We start from the raw sequence: 23901 nt of genomic DNA, 5'->3' as shown, positions 1-23901 counted from the left end.
CATTTCACTTCTCCTCAAATATTTCCAATGTTTCTCTAAAAGGTAAGAACTGTTGTGTTTTTCTCCACCTTATCTGGAGTAACCCCATCACCCCTAAAAACTAACAATAATTATTTGATTGTGTTATTTATGTTTCCTCCCTGACATGAATAGAAAGCATTTGGCTGCCTAAGCGGTGGCAAGTGGTCACCAATGAGCCTGCATGATCACAGGTTGAGAACTACTTCTAATGTTGCACCCTATTCTAGCCAAATACAATCACCAGTCTCTGGAGCACAACAGTTGTATATAATCAATACATTGTGCAATGTGCATCATGGACCTCACTCAGAAGAGAAAATTCTACAAACATTTGCTGCTGCTTTTGCTAGAAAGATACCACTGACCATTAGGACCTAGTGACTAACCAGAGCTTTAAAATATCAGCCTTAGTCACATAGAATGCAAAGTTTGTGAATAAAGAAAAACAGGCAATAAAAATATGTGGGATTTTTTTTTCTGTAGGTGATTTTCTGGTGTGTGTCACCAGGATAATAATAACATGTGAACTTCTCAAATGACATTCCTAAAACATGGCTTTCAGTTTTGAAACAAATGAGTAGGTAAAAAGATTTCTAAGGCTTGGGAGTTTAAGCTCTTAGAAGCTTAAGTTGGGTGTTTTGCATTAAAATGCCTTAGCTTTTTGTGTCATAAAGCTCTCTGTGGGCTCTGGATAAATGTATACCTGCCATAAAAACAATCACTGAATTCATGAGCTTCCTATCATGGCTTATAAACATGACTTCAACCACAGATCTTACCTGTGCCCTGAAAGAACCTTCATCAAGGGGTGGTGGAGGAGGGAAGTTTCCAGAGACAGATGGAAGAGTACCAGGGTCATCTAGAGGTGGGGGTGGGGGTGGAAGAAAATCACCTACAGAAAAAAAACACAAACAAGAAGTTACTATAGGTGCAATCTTATAAGCACTCTTCAAAACACACATTAACTGTCATTTTGCTTCTTGTAATTGGCACTGACTCATGATCTTTTGCCTGGCATAATTATTTCCTATCCTACTTCTTCTCACTTTGGTTAGTAGCCTTAACTTTCTGAAGATGTAGGACCAGATTTATACTTCTAAGTAACATCAAAAATACACTATAGGAGTCAGGGACATTTAGCCAGAACAAGGAAGGTTGTTGGGATGGTGGATTATTGCAGTATGTAAGACGTGATCCATCAGGAGAGAACTTAGGGGCCAAAAGAGATAGGGCACAGACCCTCACCCCGCCAGATTTGCCTGGACCTGAAACCTCAACCCTTCTGAAGGAGGTCTCCTGCCCCATGGCTGCTTTGCTTCCCATGCCCAGCTCAAATTGGGATGCAGGTAACAAACAGGGAATTGGAAATAACAGTTGCCCTCTCACTGCAACAAAGCTTGAGTTGTTTTGTACCCATGGTGTGGGGAAGTGGATTTTTTATATCTAAATCCAGCTTAGCACCAGGATTGCTCAGGGCCTACTTAAGAAAGCAAATAATACTTTCCATTAATATTTACAGGGTAAAATAAGATTGTTGTTAGAGTATTAAATTTGACAGTAAAATAGTAGTCAAGTTTTCAGGCTAATTTAAATTGGCTAATTGAAATAAGCAAATGTTCTAGAATAATTAATTGTACTGGACAAAAACTGTTCCTAAAGTGATAACTAAAATTTTTATTGGTAGTTCATCTCATGGTAAAATTGTGTAACATGTAATGAACCTAAAGCAGTCATATTTTAGTGAAAAAAATTAAAATGTAAAAGCTATCAAAACTACATTGAAAAATTTCCAAAATCCTCCTAATATTTAAATCAAAAAAGGGGATATATATATATATCATGTAAGGAAAAATTACATTTTTTCCATCCTTTCAATAAATTACATCTAGAAAATTTTTACATTAGAAAATTAACTTTCATTTGTAATGCTAACTACAAGACAACCATGTAAAACATACATGGTGTCAAAACAAGCCAAAGGAAAATTGTTTGGGCAAAACATTAAAAAGGATCCAAAGTCAAATTTATAGAAAAAATTCCTTTATTAATTTTTGGTCGACAGTATGTTTGTATATTTTCAGAAAACAACTCTGAGATCTGTGGATTCCTGCAACAGAGAGGAATTGACAGGACTGCTCCAGCCATGAATGAAGATAGAAGAGAAATAGGCCAGAGATGGAAGACGCTGATGACGCCTTGCCATATTAGCAGTCAGTAGCTATGTTTTGCTGTAGGTTGGCCACAGATATGAAGAAGCTAAAGGAGTTCATCACCACCAAACCAGAACTATATGAAATGCTCAAAAGTATTTTTTAAGAAGAGGAAGAAGAAGAAGGAGGAGGAGGAGGAGGAGGAGGAGGAGGAAGAGGAGGATGAGGAAGAGGTAAAAATTATGAACAACAAATATGTATCTATCAAAAAGTGAATCCTACAACCAAGGAATAAAAAAATATGATGAACAGTATTAACTGGTGAACATAATAGAATGAGGGGTATAGAAAGGAAGTGGACTGACAATTCTTGGGGGAATAGAGGAGCCAGGTGTGGGGGAAGAGACTGGACAAAAAGTGTACACCTATGGATGAGGACAATGGGGAGTGAAGGTAAGGGCAGAGAGTGGTTTAGGAGCCTGGTGGAGGGGAACTTTGTGGAGGAAAAAGAGGAACAATTGTAATAATCTGAACAATAAAGATTTATTAAATTTTTAAAAAGAAAAAAAATGTTAAAACAGGGCAAAATAACTTCTGCACTATGCCTAAAGCAGTGCTGTGCCCCAAAGAACTGTTTCCAAGGATAACAAGAAAGCACATATTATTACAACCTACTGATGATAACTAGGGCACTGAAAATTTTAAGTTGTTTAGAACTAGCATCAATATGTTATGTTATCTATACCAATAGAAACACATTCCTTCCATTTATGTAACTGTTTCCTTTCCCTTTCTCATAAATACTATTGCCTTTGTCTCCTAATTGAAACAGTTTTGAGCTTCTGCCTGAAGTATGCTTTCTGAATAGCTATTCTTTGATCTCAAATAAATGCCTGTTGCAATAAATAAATAAGTAAATTAATTAATTAATATTTTAGATGTTATGGGAAAATTCTTTACTCTATTTATAGATAATTAGCTGTTCCTTACATTTAAGCAATTTAACACTTAGTCATGGGGCAGCAGTTGCTATCACTCAGTTGGTTGCTTTGGATAGTACAAAGCATTACAACTTAAATCTTCAGAAAAAGGAAAGTCAAAATTGAACAGTGGAAGGATGGTAACTGGGACTGGTTGGTCTGATACACCTTTCAAATGGCTCACATGGGCTCCATTTACCCTGTAAATTACAGTCTAGGAGCTCTAGTTTCTCACCATATTCATACTACCAAGCAGTCAAACACTATCTTTAGGATACTCTGCTTTTTGGACTCTTGCTATGCACAGCATGCTAAGATGTTCATCCACTACCTCTCACACCTACAAAACTCTCTGATGGTTCTCAAATATTAAGTTCATTGGGATCTCTGGAAGGTCTTATTTAAACATAGATTGCTGAGCCCCACACCCAGACTTTCTAATTCAGTAGGTCTGGGGTAGGACCCAATAATTTGCATTTCTAAGAACTTCCCAGGTGATGCTGATGCTAATGGTCATGGGATCACACTTTGAGAAACACTGCATTAGGCAAAGTAACACATTGTTGTTTCTACCTTAAACCCCATAGGATTAGTAAAGTTCAAGGATATGTGTCATAAAGAAACATTTCCACTTCTCTTACCCTTCTGAGTATACTCATTTCAAGATATACTTTGTCCATAGCCTTATTAGGATTGTAAGTTTAATAAACCTTGCATAACACCAGCCAGTAGTTCTAAACATTGCCTACAAACTAAAGTTACCATGAAAGTTTTTCTATAGACACTGAAACCAAAACTCCATCTCACCCAATTCAATTAAGATCTTGGGGGTAGGGAAGGGGATGGGGGAGAAGAGTCAGATGCCAGTATTCCTTTAAAACTCAGTTGATTCTAGTGTACAACCAGGATTGAGAAACTCCCTTTGCCTTCATTTGGCCAAACACTGTACTAATATATATATATATATTGTGTATATATATATATATATATATATATATATATATATAATATCTATTAAATTGTCACCAACTTTTTTGAAAAGTCATAATAGCGTATGAGAGGAATGCAATTAGTTCATAAGTGATCAGCAAAAGAGATCAAAGTTGATGGAGACATGATAACCAAATACTAGTTCACAGACTAATTTTCAGGTTCAAATGTCCTATCCAGACTTATGTCTCCTATATCCAACATTAAAGAAGATTTCTGAGCATTTTCTTCAACTTCAACAAATCCTATTATATCACAGAGAACTGTTAGCATTAAACAGGACCAGAACTGAATGACTCTTGGAGATCATAGTACAAAGGTAGAAACAGAGCACACAAACCACATGAACACTCCAAATTTTCACAGAAAATTAGTCTATGTAATTTGTAAAAATCATAAATCCTGACTATATACTCTAGGAAAAATTAGGCAGATTTTTAAAAGCCCTAGTGATAACCCCATCTAATAATCTGTGTTATTTTGTTCAGTTATAAATTTTGACCAAATTGTTCAGTTATCCAAGTTTTTTGTTTGTTTTTAAACAATCAAAGAGCATCTGTCTTAGATGCTTAGGTAGTAACTCTCCCAGAGAAAAGCAGCTAAACAGAATCAGCTACAGTACCTTCCAACTAACAATGCTAAGCTATAGACCTTCAGGTTAGTGCACTAACCTGAAATGGAACTCCTGACCTTGCTTATCACGGGCACATGAACAAAACAAACAGGCCCGCCAAAAAGAACACAGTGTCAGGCAACCAGGGCATTGCAGTGATACAAAAAATCTGAGATAGAAACATTTGGTTTTAGAAGAAGTAGTGTAGTCACAGACAGATGTCTACAAACCTGGCTTCCTCTTTACCCTTTCCTCACCACTAAAAGCCTACCACATGCAAAATACATTTATTCATCAATTACCAGGTTAAATGGTTTACTCAAAGTTATACAGCTAGCAAAATACAGAGTTGAAAATGGATCCTTCCTCAGCCTTGGTGAAAAGCTAGAAAGGATCATGCTTAATTTCCTCCAGAACAGCTAAATGTTCAATTTTTTTTTTTTTTTTTTGGGGGGGGGCGTGCCAGAGGAAGCACCACTAGGCAGTTAAAAGGTAAGTTAAACAAATTAAGTATTATATCCCTGATTCCCAAATGCTACTTTATGTCACCTCACTTCAAAAATAGCCTATTATGCATACCATTAACTTGAAAAGGGAGTTAGGAAAAAGTCCTGATAACCCAACATATTTTTCCAAGCTACCCTCTCTAGTGCAGAGGTAAAATGTGAGTGGCCCTGAGAAGCAGAGGTGGCATGCTTGTAGTGCTGAGTTGTCACCCAGTGCAGTTACCCTAGTAACATGGATTGGTATATATGAAAGGCACATGAGTATAGAACTTTCTATCCCTTCATGAATAAGGGCCCCATTAGAGGAAAAAAGAAAATACAAGAATTTACCAGCAAAGAAGGTGGTAAGGTACTGGTTCTGTGTGATTGAAGCAGAAAAACAAGAGAGCAATGTAGCTCAAATCATCAACAAAAGTCTAGATTCATTTACTATGGTTAAAGGGAAAAGAAAAGAAAAAAGACATCATTCTCTCTCTTCTTCATTCAAACATCCATGAAAACCTATACACATTCACAGGAATTTAGACGCCAGCTCCTTTCTGCCTTATAATACAGCTCTCTCATAGCATCTCTAAAACTTGACTGCATTTATGGGCTTATGATCACTCTCTCCTGGTTAGAACTGAAGCTTCTAACAAGTAGGGCCTGAATGTTTGAATCACCAAGGGGATCTGTATGACTGACATACTCTGATTCAGCAGGTCTGAGTGGGCCCGAGTGACTGCATTTCTAACATGCTCCCAATGAGGTGGATGTAGACCCATGCACTTCACAGGGAGCAGCAAGACTCTAGGACTCTCCTGGTTGGTTCTCTAACTTTCTTATGTGGATAATTTTAGGTTGTTTAAGGAAAATCTAAATTTAAGGTAAATATAAGTGAAATCACTTGGAGACTCCTCAAATTAAGAATTTAAATTATGAGTGCAGAAGAGATTGGAATACACACACAAAAGTAAAAAATTTAATTATGGTGAGCAAGTAGTAAACTTTAAGTAAAGCCAATTTTTCATTACCATCAATAGTGACTAAAAGAGAAGGGAAATATGTTAGAAAGAAATGAGTACAAAATTTCAAGGCCAAAAATTTAAATCCCAGTTCTTTCCTTAGGAAAAGGCAAAGCCACCATCTAAGGTTCAATTTCCTCACGTAATAAATGAGGATAATGATATTCACTTCATGGTGTTACTCTGGATCAAAGCAGTTAAAACAGTGACTTTGAACCTTTTTAACCCCAAAACCATGACAATCTCCCTAAAGTGACTGGTTTATGTCACAGTTAAAGCACTTTCCTCATAGAATTATTTCAGGAAAGTCCAAGAAAATTTTAAAGACAAAACATTATTTTATAATAACTTTCTTCTATAGATGGAGAAATTTTAATTGTGGTAAAGTGAAACAGTCAAAGAGTAGAGAGCCATACCAAGAATCCCAAATCTTCTAGTTGAGGACACATTTACCATAGACCATGGCAGATTCAGTGTGATAAACTGAGACCTCTCAGGAAAGAGGAAGAAACTTGTTCTACCCCCTACAACTTCAGAAGGCTATGAAGAAGAGAAGAGGTTCTTACTAAGTAGAAGACTTGAAATAAATGATTAGGAGTACATGGTGCATCTTCAATAAAATCCAGGCTGAATGCATCATGGATTGGCCAGTGGTCTTAGCCTGAGGAGCAGCAGCAGTGAAATCCCACAAAGCTTCCTTTCCCCCACTACTGGAGCCTGCTCCCTGCCTCAAAAAACTCTTGAAGAAAAGAATGACTATATGGGACCAGTGATCTTCTATGATTTCTCCAGTATTCATCTTTTAGGCACAAATGCCTTCAAATTCTTCTCACTGCAAAACTCTCATTACTATTTATATGAAATGATGCCAACCATTACTCACTCTCCTTCAACCTTGCCATTTCATGGAGTCTGGGGCTTAGCAAATGCACAAATGCTTTAAAAATAATCAGACACTCATTTAATTTCAAGGTGGTTGTTTTTTGGCATGTACATTTTTTTTTCAAAGGAATACTGGAGCTGACAGGTACTTGCTCTAAAAATTTACTTCACCACCTGCTAGCTGAAATATTGCTTTCATGGATTTATATTGTATTAAAAGGTCACTGGCTGTTTAAGTCTTAAACTGTTTTAATCATTCTAAAAGTCTCTTAACAGTAAGAAAAGGAAGCTCAGAACAAACAGCAGCAGGGACTCTAATTAAAAGGGCCAATTCATCTAATTTTATTTGGGGTTAATTATTCAGGATTCACTCTTTGATGTGTAAGGAATAGCAATTAGTAATTTTAGTGATTTGAGAATCAGTGGAGGTGTAATCAGTTAAAATGAGTGAGTGTTTACAACACAAGTTGGTGAATTAGTCTCTCTCAGCTGGAGAACAGGAACATTAGGCTCCAAGAGATCAAGGCTAAGGATTTCAGATCCTAGTAATAACAGTAATTTCAAAATAAAACACATGTCAGCAGCATTGAGCATTCTGTTTACTCTTAGGGATGGCAAGGCACAGGAGCTTCATGAAATTACCTTTAATCAGATCTCCATCTTTGCCACTGTCTCCAATCACTTCCCTCTATTTGGCTCTTGCCACCATGGTAACCATAAATGCATCATATTAAAAGAAGCAAGTCTAAATGATCGCTGCGCTCATTTATTTCATGTCTACATCTCAGATTGATGGTGGAACATCTCCACCTGCACCTCTATCTGGGTTTTTGCTCAAAACTGAATTTAAATACCATAACCCACAGACCTGCTTACTAGTCTTATATCCTCTGTTTTTCTGTTAACTACTTTATAATTTTCCCAATCACAAAAGATTGGGAGAAAACCCCTTTCTCTGGTTTTGTCTCACCCATTGGCTTAGAGTAGAGCAAGCTATTATTAACTTACACAAAACTATTCAAATCCATTAACTGTCCCTCAATCCATCTCTACTGCCACCAAAGTACTTAATGCCTAATATATATCTTATTTACACTTAGGAAACATCCTAAACCATTTCCATTCTTACTAACATAGCCCCTTCCAACTAATTTCATACATTCCTGCCATATTGAAAACACCAAATAGCCACAACAATCTTGAAAAAGAGTGGTCATGTTGGAGAACTTTCCCTTTCCTGATTTCAAAACTCACCACAAATCAAAGCATTGTGGTGCTGACATACGGGCAGATATATAGACAAATGAAATAGGATAGAGAGCCCAGAAATGAAATCTCATCACATGGTCAAGTGATTCTATGGCAACAGTGCTGGAGTTGTACAGAAAGATGGTTTGGAAACACGAGACCTTTGATAAAATCTCCTGCTCAGGGCTTCCCAAAATGTACCAGTATCTCATGCTAGATAGGAAGAATACTGCAACAGGATGGGTCTCCTATGAGGAAGTGAAGAGCAACTCCACAAGCTCAGTTCACTTTCCTGGAATGCTCCGCTGCATAGATTCTTTGGGATTACTGCTGCAAACAGCAACATTGGAAGGTTTGCACTTCAGAGGACTTGCTTTTGCTAAGCCACCTACCCAGTAGACTGCTGTCTAGCTCCCTTGACTCCAAGAATTTGTTCCCTGACCTTTTGCTTCCCTGACTCTAAGACTTTGCTCTGTAAGGACTTTACTCTCATTTCTTCATATTAGAACCCAAGCTATTCTTGGAGGCCCAGGTCACCTGCCAACTCTACACAGTGTTCCTTGGCTGCCCTTTGACAAAGGCATTTCCATACCTCTGACCCTTTGTAGCATTTTTAGAGTTCATTCACAGTGTATGTTGTTGAGAATACAAGAGCCATTTGCCTTACTGTACCCTGTGTTCCTAGAGGGCAGGTATATATGATTCATCACTCTAGCTTAACATCACCTTTTCAATGCCTCATGAACTGAGAAGAAGAGTTAAGAAAATATTTTCCAAGTGGGTATATGGATGAAGTATTGGCAACTGCAAGTTGAATCCCTGCCCAATAAATGATTCTTTGAAGGAAGAAACTGAAAAAAGGAGTATATATCAATTTCAAACTATGTGTATATATATGGTGTGTGGGTGTGTATGTGTGAAAGAGGAGAGAGAGAGAGAGAGAGAAAGAGAGAGAGAGAGAGAAGGAAGAGAAAGAAAATGGAAGACTGAAAAAGAGAGATTCAATTGAATTGAATAAACATCCACATGGAAATAAAATCTACAAACAAAACTCACTCTTGACTTGAATAGTGACTCAAGATGTATAAAAGAATTTGCACTCCGGTATTAAAATATATCACTTCTATACTTTGAAGATTTAACCTGACCAGATTACATCACACATTTTCTTGTGTTTTTTTTTTTCTTCCTTCCTTTTTTTTTCCTCCCTCCCTCTTTCCTCCTTCACCTACTTTGAAGATAAAATACATCACTTCCAGTCACACTTGAACCATTTATTTACTAGCTGTGTGAACTTGGGCAAATCATGAAACTTCTAAACCCAATTGTTTTTCTTTGTAAACAAGAGTAACACCACTTGTCTTTATATTGCCCAGGGTACATTTAAGAATACTTTATAAAAACACAATGTCCTACATAAAGTATTTTCATTGTGAGATGATTCTCTATGAGACTTAACCATAAACCTTTCTTCACTTTTAGAAACTCAAATACAAAATGTAATCACTCACTAAGCATGTGGCTCTTCACATATGGTGGTTCCAAGGAGTTAGGGTAAAGAAAAAGAGAGTAAAAAAACATGAGTATAATAAAACAATAGCAAATGAAGTACTAGCCAAATAAATAAATATTGTGCTCTCCCCAGAATATTTAGAAATCTTGGAAAGAAACCACAGAAGGAGCCCTGAGGTGGCACTAACTTGGCACATCAAGTGATTCTGCAACTGATTAACCCGACATTTCCTTGGGGCTGGGAGTATTACTGGGTCATTTTTTCTTTAATGGACAAACTGTTCTTGAACACTTTGCAAGACATAAACAAGCTATTGTGAATGAATCCATCAAAGAGGACAGTTTTGTCCTCAAAATCCAGTGAAATTGCCAAGTCAAAACAACCACCACCACAAGTAGGCCATCAGACAAACAAGAACATCCCCAAAATCCCATTGTCCTTGGTTAGCTCTCCATTTGCTTTCACAATGCTACTCTATAAATCCACACCCCCACATCTACAATGGGCAAATCCCACTACATAGCAACTTTCAAAGGCTTCCAAATTCTATTGGATGCTTATCTTCCATCAACTAATATTTTCTGAATTAGAAGAGAGAATTCAACAAGCAATCCCTTGAAAATCAAGTTTTGTCTCTAGGGAAGCACTCCAAGAAAAACCTCATTCTTTGTACTTCATTCACTCTGCTTTCTTTACTCCCTCAGATTAGGAAGTCATGTGATGGAAGACAGTCCAAACGCAAAGTTTGTGACATGTTCTGGGCAGAAGTTCAGGCACCTTGTTATTTTAGCAGACCTGATTTGGCTGCTCAAAGACATAATTTAGCTGAGTGAGGAACTCGTCCCCTCCCCCTGCTTCATTTGGCCAGCTGCCTGGAAAGGTCTTTCATTCCAAGGCAATGGATTTATTGCTCTCTTTATTTCTCCAACAGTAGTTCCAGTCCTCTGAATTTCAAGTTCAGTGAGCTCAGCCTTGGCATTCAAGGATCTCATGTCTCATCCTTAAGAGCATTTGTCCCAGGTCTATTTGCCAAGGACATGGTGGCAGTTCCTTTCCTGGTCTTAAGTCTGCAATATTATGCTTCTTTTAAAAAACAGATTCATCCTATCACTTGAGTTGCCACTCCAACTCCTACAGGGACTGTCATGGCTTAACTGGCACTAATGGTAAACTCACAAAATTATCAGATTAGAAGGGAATTAGAATGGAATAAGGAGATGTGCTAGACTTCAGGTCAGCAAACAATGGCCAAATTGTCAAATCCATCCCATTTCTTGTTTTTGTAAACAAAGTTTTATTGGAACACAACTATAGTAATTAACATATTATAATACATGGTTGCTTTTGTGTTCTGTTGGCAGAATTGAGACTCTACGAGCAGCAAAACCTAAAATATTTTCTGTTGAGACTTAAAAAAGTTTGTCAAATCTGATCTAGTCTATGTATTCATTTTATATGTAGAAGAATGTTCAGATTTAGTCTGGTTAAACAAAGTTCCTATGTAATTTTCAAAGCACAATAACTAGGGCAGTGCTGGGGATAAGGTACAAATACACACAATAAATACTGGTTATCTTCAGTGTCTGACAATACACTTTATATTATTTCAAAGTGGAATAGTGCTAAACTTATTTTTTTAAACAACATTGTTGCCCTTGATAAATCCATTGTCTAGAGGAGAGAAATATAATCAGATAATTTCAGCGTAGTATGTTGTACATTTGTTTTCTATTGTTGCTGCAACAAATTACTATACACAATTATTTAAAGCAACACAAATTTATTATCTTACAGTTCTATAAATAATAAGGCTGTCATGGGTATCAATGGGCTAAGATCAAGGTGTAGGCAGGGTTGCATTCTTTGCAGGAGACCCTAAGGAGAATGCATTTTCTTGCTTTTTAAATTTCTAAAGTCTGCCACCTTTGGCTTATGGCCACCTTGTTCCATCTCCATATCCAGCTAAGTTATTGAGTTCCTTTTCACATCATTACCTCAGCTTCTTTCTCGACTATCCACTTCTAAGGACCCTTGTGATAACATTAGGCCTACACAGATAATCCAGGATAATGTTCTTATCTTAATGTGAACTAATTTAGCAACCTTAATTCCAACTGCAACCTTAATTCCCCTTTACTGTGAAACCCAACATATTCACAAATTCTGGAGACGAAGGAAAAGACATCTTGGAGGTGGGTGAGTCGTGAAGGGACTACTGTGCTCACCACATGTGCCATAGAGAAGGGAAGTGTGTACAGTGGTGTAAACCTCAAAGGACAATTCAATAGTACAGGAGCATGACTAGACAAGAGCAAGAGCTCTTTCACAGTACAAATTTTCTGGAGTTTCCCATAATTTTCTAAAAATCCCATCATATGCCAAAACCAGTTTGGCTCAGTGGACAGAGCGTTGGTCTGTGGATTGAAAGGTCCCAGGTTCGATTCCGGTCAAGGGCATGTACCTTGGTTGCGGGCACATCCCCGGTGGGGGATGTGCAAGAGGCAGCTGATCGATGATTCTCTTTGATCGATGTTTCTAACTCTCTGTCCCTCTCTCTTTCTCTCTGTAAAAAATCAATAAAATATATTTAAAAATAAAAATAAAAAAATAAAATATTTTTGAAAAAATAAAAATCCCATCTTATTTCAGCATATTTTATAAAATTTACTTTCATTTAAATATAAAGAAAGATTAGCAACCTGCTCACAAAGAACACAGCCAAGGCCTAGAGAAAGTTAAGTCATCTCTCGTTAAGTTCATAAACAGGATGAAATGCATTAGTGTAGCATTTTTGTGATGGTCTATGTGCCAATGCTTTAAAAAGTGAGGAAGGGATATTAAAATCTATTTGAGAAAAATAAATGCTATGAGTTCACAAAAAAATGGGACCATTAGGCAGCATATACCTGAGATGATAAAAACATTTAATTTCAAGTGTAGTTAGCTCTTCAGACAAAAATATAACAGACTAAATGGAATAAAACTATGAGCTTTCACAGCTTTTATGACAGAAAAAAATGTATGTTTATTTGGAAAAATATTAAATACTTCACAGGAAAATTAATAAATAGAGAGAGAGTGCAATTGCACTTGTAAATCCTGAGTCACAACATTGAAAAGTGAATTGCCTGACTTGAGAATGTGTGCATGCCCAATAACTGGAATTATGCATGTAGAGGCAAAAAGAACATTTGACATGAATATCATAACAGAGATATAAGCTTTATTAATTCCAGAAACACAGAAAATGGATTGTAATATACAATAACAGTAACACTGATATTTTATGACTCCTTGATTCAAAGTACAAGGGCCAATTACTGACAATAAGAGACTCAGATTTCTTTTTAATGGGTATACTCATTGGAGTCAGAACCCCCACCAAATGCCATGAAAGGACAGTTATCCTAACAGCAAATAGGTGCTTCCCAAGGACATGATGTAAAAATAATTCTCTAAGCAAGATCAGGAAGAAAAAAAAAAAAAAAAGAAAGCAGAAAAAAAAAAAAAAACTTGCAATGTCGATAATACCTCTGTCTGACCTTAACTCCCATGTCTCACTGCCCCATTAAAAATGAAGCTTTTTATATCCAGAATGTCCCATTCTTTCCACTCTCAGGCCATAATTATTCAAAGAACAAAATGGATGCTCACCTACAGGTATGAAGGGGATCACCTAGGATGTCAATTCTTGCAAATCCTACCCTCCCCTATATCTGTAAACTTGCTTAATGGAAATAGCATATTCCCATTGACTTAATATCTATAAAGATCTAGTAGAAAGGTTTCACAATATGTGAGAACTTCCCAACCTGGCCCTTGTTAACTGAGATGGAGGTGATGCAACAATATTTCTTAAATTAAGGTGTACACGTTTCTACCCTTTACAATAAAAAACAAGTAAAATACCAAATTACCAAGACGGAAAATTCCCACCGTAAACAACTAGAGTTACCCAGGAGAGAAAAACAAGACATCCAGTCACAAGAGCTAAATGCCCTCCTGTTAAGAGAAAATATCCACACATTCCCACGCAGAACTCTTTCCTTGTGAATAGAGCTAAAGGTTCAGGAAATAGTTTTATAGAGACATTATATTACCTAGACAAAACTGAACCAGATTATGTTTGTTTATTAGATTGTGGCTTTAGACACATTGTTCATTACTAAGAGCTCTTGACATGAGCAGACACACACATTCTTTGGAATGAAGGCTTTTGTGAGAGTATTTTATGGTACTTAGACTCTTGAAAAGACTTATAAAAGCTGTCACACCAGAAGATTAAACTCAATCTTTGGGGCCACCACATTAGGAGGGTCCAGTTCACTTCACACAGCCTTAACTAGGACATGTGAGCTTTCTTGGACATAACAACAAGTGGTTCCAACTCATTCTTTGTGGAATTTCTCATGTTACCCCCACCCACAAAGCAAACACCAAATCCTGAGTGCCTATAGATGAAAATGAGAACAGAGAACTCTAAAAATGGAATTCAACTATAGCTCGTTTCAGTCAGGAGCATTTGTAAAATAATAAATGAATTTCCATTCTGATTCCATACTTTCCAAACTGAATTCTTGTTTGTTTTCATTTGTTTGTTTTCAGTGTATGGATAAAAGGGAGAGATCAACCAAAGAACTTGTGTTCATACATATGAGCCTAACCAGTGGTCAAGGACAATAGTGGGGTGGGGGTCATGAGTGGGGAGGGGTGGGGGATGAGAATAGGAGGATGAGGACAAATATGTGATACCTTAATCAATAAAGAATGTGTGTCTGTGTGTGTGTGTGTGTGTGTGTGTGTGTTTTTAAAAGGGCTTTGAAGCCTTGATTTGAATCTGAACTTAAACCAGTGTGTGGAATTCAAAGTCTCATTTTAAGCTTTCTTAACATTTAAGGAACACTGAATGGCAATTCATTTCCAACCAGCAGATGTATAAACATGAGAAGGCCACATGTACCTAGAAACAGAAGGATTTCCAACACTTATTCAAACACCTGCACCCTTTTTACTCTAATGTTTAAGGTGATGAACTGAGGCATGCCTCTTTATCCCATCAGTTATAAAATATGTATAATAAGTATTTATATATCCTTGAAGTCAATTATTTCTTTATTTTGCTGTTTGAATATTGTCAATGAAATAATTTGTAATCATGATATCACACTGTTTACTCAGTCATCATTATTTTTAAAGATTATTTGCATTAAAACTTACAGAAACTAATAAATGATAACTCAATACTTGTCCTTCCTTTTTCTTAAATCTTTAATTTGTAGAATCAAGTAGATCAATGTTGTACAATGGAATTTTCTACAATTTTGGAAAAGTTCTATATTGTGTCAATATTCGCATGTGTAGCTATCGAATGACTGCTTTATTTAATTTTAATTAATTTAGATTCCAATTCAGATTTGTGACTATAGCATTAGACCTCAAAGATTTAGTCAAATTAAATGAAAATAGTTTGTCCATTTCATATCCCCCCTAAAAGAAAGAACTACTATAAAAGAAATCCAACTTGCCTATCTGAATCAAGATTTCAATAACAACTAACTTAAACCATATTAAAGATTTTAGAGTAAGACCTAAAAACATGAGCATACACGTGCATTTCCATTTACGTAAATAGAGCAATACTCCGGGAAGAGGAATTATGCCTTACTGTCCCTCAAAACTCCAAATCTGATATGTGTCAAGCACACTTACTAATGGGCAATTGTGAATGGGAACAGTTTTCTTAGCATGTGCTAGTATAATGTAAAGTAAAAGGTAGCACAGTGAAAATCCCCAGGTGTGTGCAGGCTCTGCCATGGTCTTGCTGCAAACCTGGGAAAAATCAGTCCATAAGACAGTCCTCATGCTTCATAAGAATGTTATGATGACCAAGTTACAGAAAAAAATGTAAAAGTTTCTTATGAAAGCCTAGCATAGAATAGGCAATGAACAGAAACTGAATAAAGTTTCTTCTCCATTTCACCATAAAGTTAGATGAGCAAGTGGGTTGTACAGCTGCTAAAGTTTCTATTCATGTCCTATCCTACCTATGACTAGTTAGCACTCTACTCATGTCCTGTGGCACAGAGGAGGGAATTTAATAAAATTAAGTTGAGCAGAACAAGATTCTTGAGAGTACTTTTTCTTTTTTATAAAGATATGGTAAACAGTACTTTTTCTTTTTAAAGATATGGTAAATAGTGGGATGGCTGGGGAGTGTTGGGGGGGGGGGAATCAACCAAAGAATTTGTATGCATGCATATAAGCACAACCAATGGACACAAGACACTGGGGGGACAGGATGGGATGAGGGCACACAACAGGGGATAGGGGAGGCTAGGGGAAGTTCAGTGGGGGAAGAAAAAAAAAGGAGATATATGTACTACTCCATATAATACTTTAAACAATAATAAAATAAAGCAAAATAAATGAAGATATGATAAAGGTGGCTAAAGAAAACTAAAATAAAATTAGCGGTGGTATGGTATTTATATGAGACAGAAATGAATAGAAAAAAACATCCAAGTATATACACTAAATATATAGTAAGAGGTAGCAAAATTAATAAGTAAAGGTACAATTGAAACAAAAATGAAAATAAACACCCAATAATGTAATATCAATACATATATTCACTTATATAGAAAACTCACACAAATTGTCTAAATACACTAATACAACAACATGCAATTTTTTTAAACCAAGTCAATAAAAATAACACACATGTGATAGAATACACTGTTAGAAACCCTGACAGTGATTTTTCTGAAGACCCCTTACCACTGACTCTTGAAGCTGCATTAACAACTTCTTTCAACAGTTCTTCATAAGATAAGGTGTCAAACACTCTCTCCCTAATATGGATGACAGAGAAAACTATATTACAGTGAAGTGCTCAGAATTAAATACCTGGTCTCCCAGTTGAAGTCTGGCTGGAGGAGAGTAAACTTAGACATAAAGAAAACTCCATCCCATTAATGGGCACCCCTTCTTCTCTATTGTTAATTCACATCAAGTTTAATGAAGGGGAGCACTCCCAATCACTCAATCCCAGGCATCACTAAATGGCTCTATATCAGCTTAATCATACTCTGGTTTTTAACATTTTACCAATGTTCTTTTCAAAATAAAAGTTTAGAACTGAAACTTACATATATTGTCTTAAAAACTAAAAACATGTTTCTTGAAATTTTACCATGGTTTATAAGTCATAAAGTGAAGAATCTGGAATAGTCTATTCCCCCACACTAGGAATAAAATCAATGCTGATTTGGAGGCAAATGATTAAGGAGAATGTTGTTCCAATGATAACTGGATGTGGAACAAGTCAAAATTTCTGCAATAAGCAAAGCCAAGTTTCCAAGTCCTACTCTCTCTAGGAGGAAATGTTTAATATAGAAACCAATCATTTGAAGTATTCAAAGGCTAAAGCAGAGAAAATTAGTAAGTATTTTCCTATCGTATGGATGACACTGAATTAATCATAGAGGGGTCCTTCTCAAGAGCAGATGAATGAGTTGCAAGGAGAGTGTTAAGCAGCTATGATACCTGCATTTCAACCCCAGCCAAGTCTAAGAACTATGTACCTTTTGTTTATGAATTTTATGCAAATGCAAAAATAGGAAAGGTAGACATATCCAAGAAGTTGTTATTAGCATTAGTGAATAAAGAGATGTCTTCAAATTAATGAAGCAATTATTTTTTTCCAAGAATTTTTATCATAATGCAGATAAACTAAAGCTGAAAAATTTCACAATTAATTTATTCAATATGCATAAGTGATTTCATCAAACTCTTGCTAAGAAATTGTCAATCATCTCTCCAACCATCTTTCCTTGGAGGTAGACATTCCAATTTCAAGTAAAAGCTTCATGAACATAAGAAAGTAAAAACTGTTGACAAAGGCAAAATATGGACATGTAACTGGGACATTCTTTTGATCTCAAAATGAAGGATAACAAATAAATAATCAACATATATTAACTAGAGGCCAGTGCATAAAATTCATGCACTGGGGTGGAGGGGGGGTTTCCCTCAGCCCAGCCTGCACCCTCTCCAATCTGGGACCTCTCAATCTGATTGCCACTAACCACTTCTGCCTGCCAGCCTGATCACCCCCGAACCACTCCGATGCCAGCCTGATTGATGTCTAACTGCTCCCCTGCCAGCCTGTTTGCACTCAACTTCCTTCCTTTGCTAGCCTGGTCACCCCTAACTGCCCTCCCCTGCAAGGTTGATTGTCTCCAACTGCCCTCCCTTATAGGCCTGGTGCCTCCTAACTGCCCTCCCTTACTGCCCATCTTGTGATGGCCATCTTATGTCCACTTGGAGGCAGGATCTTTGACCACATGGGGGCAGCCATCTTGTGAGTTGGAGTGAGGGTCAATCTGGATATTACTCTTTTATTAGATAGGATAGAGGCCTCATGCATGGGTGGAGGCCAGCTGGTTTGCCCTGAAGGGTGACCCGGATCAGGTTGGGGGTTCCTTGGGGGCATGGGAAGGCCTGGGTGAGGGGCCGGTGGTGGTTTGTAGGCCAGCCATGCCCCCTGGTGAACCAAACGGAGGCCACAGTATCTGGGATTTATTTACCTTCTACAATTGAAAATTTGTAGCTTGTAGCTGAGCCAAGCCTCCTGCTTGCTCTGTGGCTGCAGCCATATCTGTTTGGATTTGTTTACCTTCTATAATTGAAACTTTGTAGCCTTGAGTGGAGGCTTAGACCCACAAGGGCAGGCAGAAAGCTTGGTTTCCTCCATTGCCTGGGAAACCCAAACCTTCCTCCTGCTCTCTGTTGCTGTAGCCATCTTGGTTGGGTTTATTTGCATACTCGCTCTGATTGGTTGGTGGGTGTGGCTGGTGGTTGTGGCTTGTGGGTGTAGTTTAGTGATGGTTAATTTGCATATTACTCTTCTGTTAGGTAGGATTAGAGGAAAATAAGCATTCATACAATATAATTCTATTCGTAATAATCAGAACTAGGTATGGTGGGAAATATTATTAAACTCTATCTATCCCTTGATGCTAAAAATGGCCCATAATTCCCAAAATTTCATTTTCCATGGTTTTTATCTTAAAAAAGCAACTATCTTATGAGAACTGTTTTAGAAAATAGAGCTAATGAAGCTCTATTTTTAAGAAAATCAACACTAAACAGAAAACATAGACATTGAAAAAGGGAATTGGGAATCAGTGTATACATTTTTCTCCCTTCTATTAATGTACTATTCTGTGAAACCAAGCAATTAGTTGTACTAGTTAGGAAATTATGGCCAGTTTGGTTAAGTACCCTATTTATTTGCCCTCTTTCTTTCTGTGTCCCATTCTTATTTTTCTTTCATTCCTGTGTCCCTGGTTCTGCTTCTCCTTCCAATCAAGAGCATAAGCTTTTGCATCAGGCTCTGTTTCCGCAGTCTAAGGCTAACAATTTACATTGTTACATACTTGGTTAACAAAAAAACACTTTCTTTTCTTAGGAGATGGGACAAATCACTGAAATAAAAGTGTCAGAGTGTGCTCCAAACTTGAGCTGATTTCTGGACCTTTACTTATAGTAATTTGTAAAATAAGAGCACAACTTTACTATAAATAAAATACTAAATGATATTCTAGATAATTAAAGAATGTTACTTGTTTGGGCTCAATTTCCAAAGGATCACTGATATTAACAGTTTAGATACTCAGACCCATCTGAGCTGTCTACCAACCAAATATACTCCTTAGAGTTTAAACCTTGTAACAATAGCACTTTTACATCCCTATCCCCAAACTAAGCCTACCTCTAAAATATAGAGATATAGGAAAAACAAAAGACTGGATTTTTAAATCACCTCTTACATAAAACAGTAGCCACTCTCATGATCATGCAAAAACCACAGGATCAATATCTTTCAGCAGAAGCCCTCTAGCATGTTCTTCATGGTTGAGAGAAGTCTTTTAGACACAACAACTAAGATTAAAATTTATAATAGCAATTAAAAGATATGATATCTGTGATTAGCTTCAAAATAATCTTAGATGAGTGAAATGAAAAAGTGTAAATATGAAATAAGAAAGTCCATAGTCAAATTATTGCTGAAGCTAGATAATATATAAATGGTGGTTTATTATAGTATATTTGTTACTTCTGTATATGTTCAAATTCTTCCATAATATTTTTTAAAATGAGAAGTATATTTTTTAAAGAGATAATAATAGCAACCTCCACTATCCTAAGGCTAAGAAAGATTAAGTTCTCTTCATTTCTTAAATGTGGCACTGCCCTAATTTTATTTTATAAAATAAAAAAAGTAGACAACTCTACAAAATCAAGATAAAGCCTATCTTCAAGCTAGTCTCAGCCAGTATGTTTAATGTTTCTTGTGGCTTGGACATGCCTTAAATCCCACCTGAATTATTTATACACATACACTTTTTAACCCATGCCTAAGTTCTTCAATTATCTCTTTAAAAAGTGAAAATGGTGCCTAGTGGATGCAAAACTAATAGTAGCACTTGGTTCAGGTTTATTGGAAACTGTTCACACTAGAAATCTAACTTGTGAATGCCTGATGTAACTGCACAAGTACAATATTTGCATTTGCCTAAGGAAATGAACTAAAAATACAATATCTACTGCTCTGAATATCAGCTCATAACTGAATGCTGATATGCTACACATCAATGACTGCATTATTAATTGTATAGCACCAAGCAAGTGACCCCAAAGGACAAAGGGAATACTACCAGATTTTAATTCTCAAATCATCCCTGAGGAGTGCCAAGTGTTGAAAGAAATGGCACTCAAACCATGTGATTCCAAACCTGGGAACAATTCACATGCTCAGATTCATCTTAATGAAAAGCTAGGAAACTCTATCTAGGGGAATTCTAGCATTTTAACTCATTTTTCTCCCTTTAAAAAATAAGATGTAATTGAAATTAGATTGGCACTCAAATGTCCCAGGATCCTAGTACATGTACCATGTGTTCTGGAAAATCTATATAACAAGATGGTCAGTTTAGAGGGGGACATAGTAGAGTAGGAAAAGATCTTAATGCCATGTCACCAAACTCTGACCTACTGAAATATCTTTTCCCTCAGATATTCCATGAACAGTGTTGGTCAGATTCAATGCAGTCTTCAGCATCTCCAGAGGAGCCCTGCTCCATTGTTTAACAGGACCAAATTTTGGGAATATTCCATTACTCCAAACCTACCTCCCACATGCATTCTGAATATTCACAGAGACAATGGAGTGCCTCTTTCTAATGGTTGTCAAATGAGTCTCTTCCAAATGAGAAATTGTGTGTTGCTTGTAAATGTCTCCTTTGGATACCAAAATCTGCTGCCAGAGTTTCTAAAGAGTTAAAGCAAATAAAAGAACTGCCTGCTTTTCTGCAATGAGTAACTCCAACTCTGGCTAGTTACCTCTTGCCCTTTCCTCAAAGGATTCGGTAGCTAAGTGACTGCTGCATCTTCCATATAGGCAATCTTAAAAGTAATTATATACTATTATCATGTCACTCCACACACTTTTCTTCCTTCAAATTAGCTTTTTTTTAAAAAAATAAATCAACAGACATTTCATTTACGACATGCCAGCTCCATTTCTTCAGGTTACTTATTTGTTCAATTTCTTCTTAAACTCAGAAGCAAAGGTTGACTCTACCAAGATATTGCATCTTTGGAATATTTTCATGCCTATAAGCGTATTGATGCACACCAATCTCCATCCTGACTCCCATGTACAAAACCCCATTTAGAATTAACCAACTCTTCAAGTCCAGCACCAAAGTTATTAATCAGCATCAATAAGTCTTTGCTGATTTTTTCATTTTCTTTATGTTTTTGTTCCTTTCTCATAGAAGACACCTGTGTCTCCCTTATGATGTAACCACTTTCTATCTTATAATTTTATCTAAACCTACTTACCTGTAAGCTCCCTGCTCAAGAAAACTATGATTTCTTTATATGTCCCATAGAATCGTTTTTTAGATATTTTTGACCATGGTCCAGAATAAAAAAATGCATTTAAAAATGAGATCAAATATGGACAGAAGTACATGAACACATACAGACACATATGCATGAATAACTAAAACAAATGTTTTCCCAAACAATACTGACTCCAACTGCATATGAAGAGTTTATGGTAAAACCAGCCCTCTCTGTAAAATGCTGGTCATATCACAACCCATTAATTTGATTTATGACCTACTCTGTAACCCACTTTGGCAACACTCTCAGAGTACATAGTATAGGATTTCTTACATAGTGTCACTATAATGCCAAATGAGCTAGCCTACAAAAAGAGATTTACTTTTTCACAACAATATTTGTCAACTGCAATTCTCTTTGCTCCCTTAATGAAAAGATTTCCTGTAAAATATTGGACAAAACTAGTAATCTCTTTATAGATTAAGCCCTGACAGCTTGTTTTACCATCTCCAGAGAAGATCACATTCATTTTGTCTCCCAAAATTCAGCAACATTGTTCTCCAGTAAGAATATTATAATAAATATTTCACTTTAATCCTCACTTTCAAATCAAGTTCATCTATCTACAGTTTATAGCTACAGCTATGTCTTACATAGAGCAAGTGACTGAAAAAATTCCATTGACTTAAATCCCATATGTGATATCAATTACTTCACCAATAAAGGAAATCAAGGATTTGAATACTCTTCCTCTGTGTTTTATTTATTTTAAACATTAATTGAGCCCTCTATCAGAAATGTATAAACTTAGTGTTCAGCTTCAGGAAAGTTCCATTCTCCTGGGTTTGTGTGGATTCAATTGTACATGAGCCATTTAAGAATCTTTCCAGGAATAGAAGTCCAACAATATTGGGTCAATTACTGTTCTTTTCCCTCCTTATCAGTATCTATCATGGTAACACTTTACTCATCCACAATGTTATTATTAACATTCACTTGAGACTTTATCAGGATCACAAGTAAAATTTAGTCTATATCAACTGCCCTGAAACCATTCAACGTGATGAATTAGACCTACTCTATCTATTAAACTACCTTCCATTATTTCTGGCCCTGAAACTCTAATTCTATTATAGCTCAGGTCTTATAAAGACAAATATAAAAACAGGGTACCAATAATTTATGTCATCTCAGTTGTGTAAAGATTGTTTCTTCTCCAGATGCTCACAACTTAGAGTTGTTTTTCCAAAAACATACTGTGAAAACCTTCTTGAGTGTAAGATAAGCAGTTAGCTTACCTTTGTGGGCAATACCTAAAACTGGAGTTGTATTCAAATAATACAAATAAATATTTTATAGGAGAATTATGTATAGGTAAGAAGATGTTAGTAATTAGTTTATCTCAAACTATAAATTTCAGATGTCCACAATTAAGAAGTCTTTGAAAAGATTAAACTCTTGAAACACAAATCAAAGAGATACTTTGGATTTCCATTGAGAAAAGTTACTGAAAATCATCATAGCCCATAATTCTCAAACATTATTAACTGGGAATGTCAGTAGCTTTAGGCTTCTATCTATATCACTGAATAGTATGAGCACTGAAGGATCTCCAATCTATTCTTCTGTATAGTACAGGCTCAGGAATTCTCCCCACCACCCAGGATCACATTATACAACCTGACACACCAAATGAGAGTAAATGGTAATAAACACAGTAGAAGCTGCAGTGTTTTCACTTTTGCTTTGAATCTGATTTTCTCCCTGTGAAATCATGTGCTGAGATGAACTCAGTCATTCTCAAAGCTGATTTCACAGATTCATATGGGAAACTTTTATAAAGTATTGATGTACAGGCTCACAGTAGAATAATTAGAACCAATTGTCTGGAAGTTGATTCCTGATATGTGTATTTTATAAAATCTCTAATCCTGACTCTGCCTTTATAGCCAGGGCTGATGGTCCAGGTGAACTTAGAGGTTTTTGTCCACACTTGATATGATTCTCAGCCCAAGATAATCAAGGAGTTAAACCACTCAGGCCACAACTCTCACGAACTCCCACACATCAGGAAACTT

At 36.4% G+C, this 23901-nt stretch overlaps 1 protein-coding gene across 5 annotated transcripts in view; it reads right to left on the bottom strand.

The window, feature by feature from the left end:
* LPP (LIM domain containing preferred translocation partner in lipoma) overlaps positions 1–23901 on the bottom strand; it is a 636317-nt gene that overhangs the window by 351940 nt on the left and 260476 nt on the right. For all 5 annotated transcript variants that reach the window (XM_084871808.1, XM_084871812.1, XM_084871810.1 and 2 more), the window contains one exon: positions 801–913. In XM_084871808.1, the coding sequence (XP_084727934.1) occupies positions 801–913 (113 nt within the window). The remainder of the gene's footprint in view (positions 1–800; positions 914–23901) is intronic.

Source organism: Pipistrellus hanaki (assembly GCF_964339955.1).
Source record: "Pipistrellus hanaki genome assembly, chromosome: 2".
NCBI lineage: Eukaryota > Metazoa > Chordata > Mammalia > Chiroptera > Vespertilionidae > Pipistrellus > Pipistrellus hanaki.
This window is presented reverse-complemented; position numbering and strand designations above follow the sequence as displayed.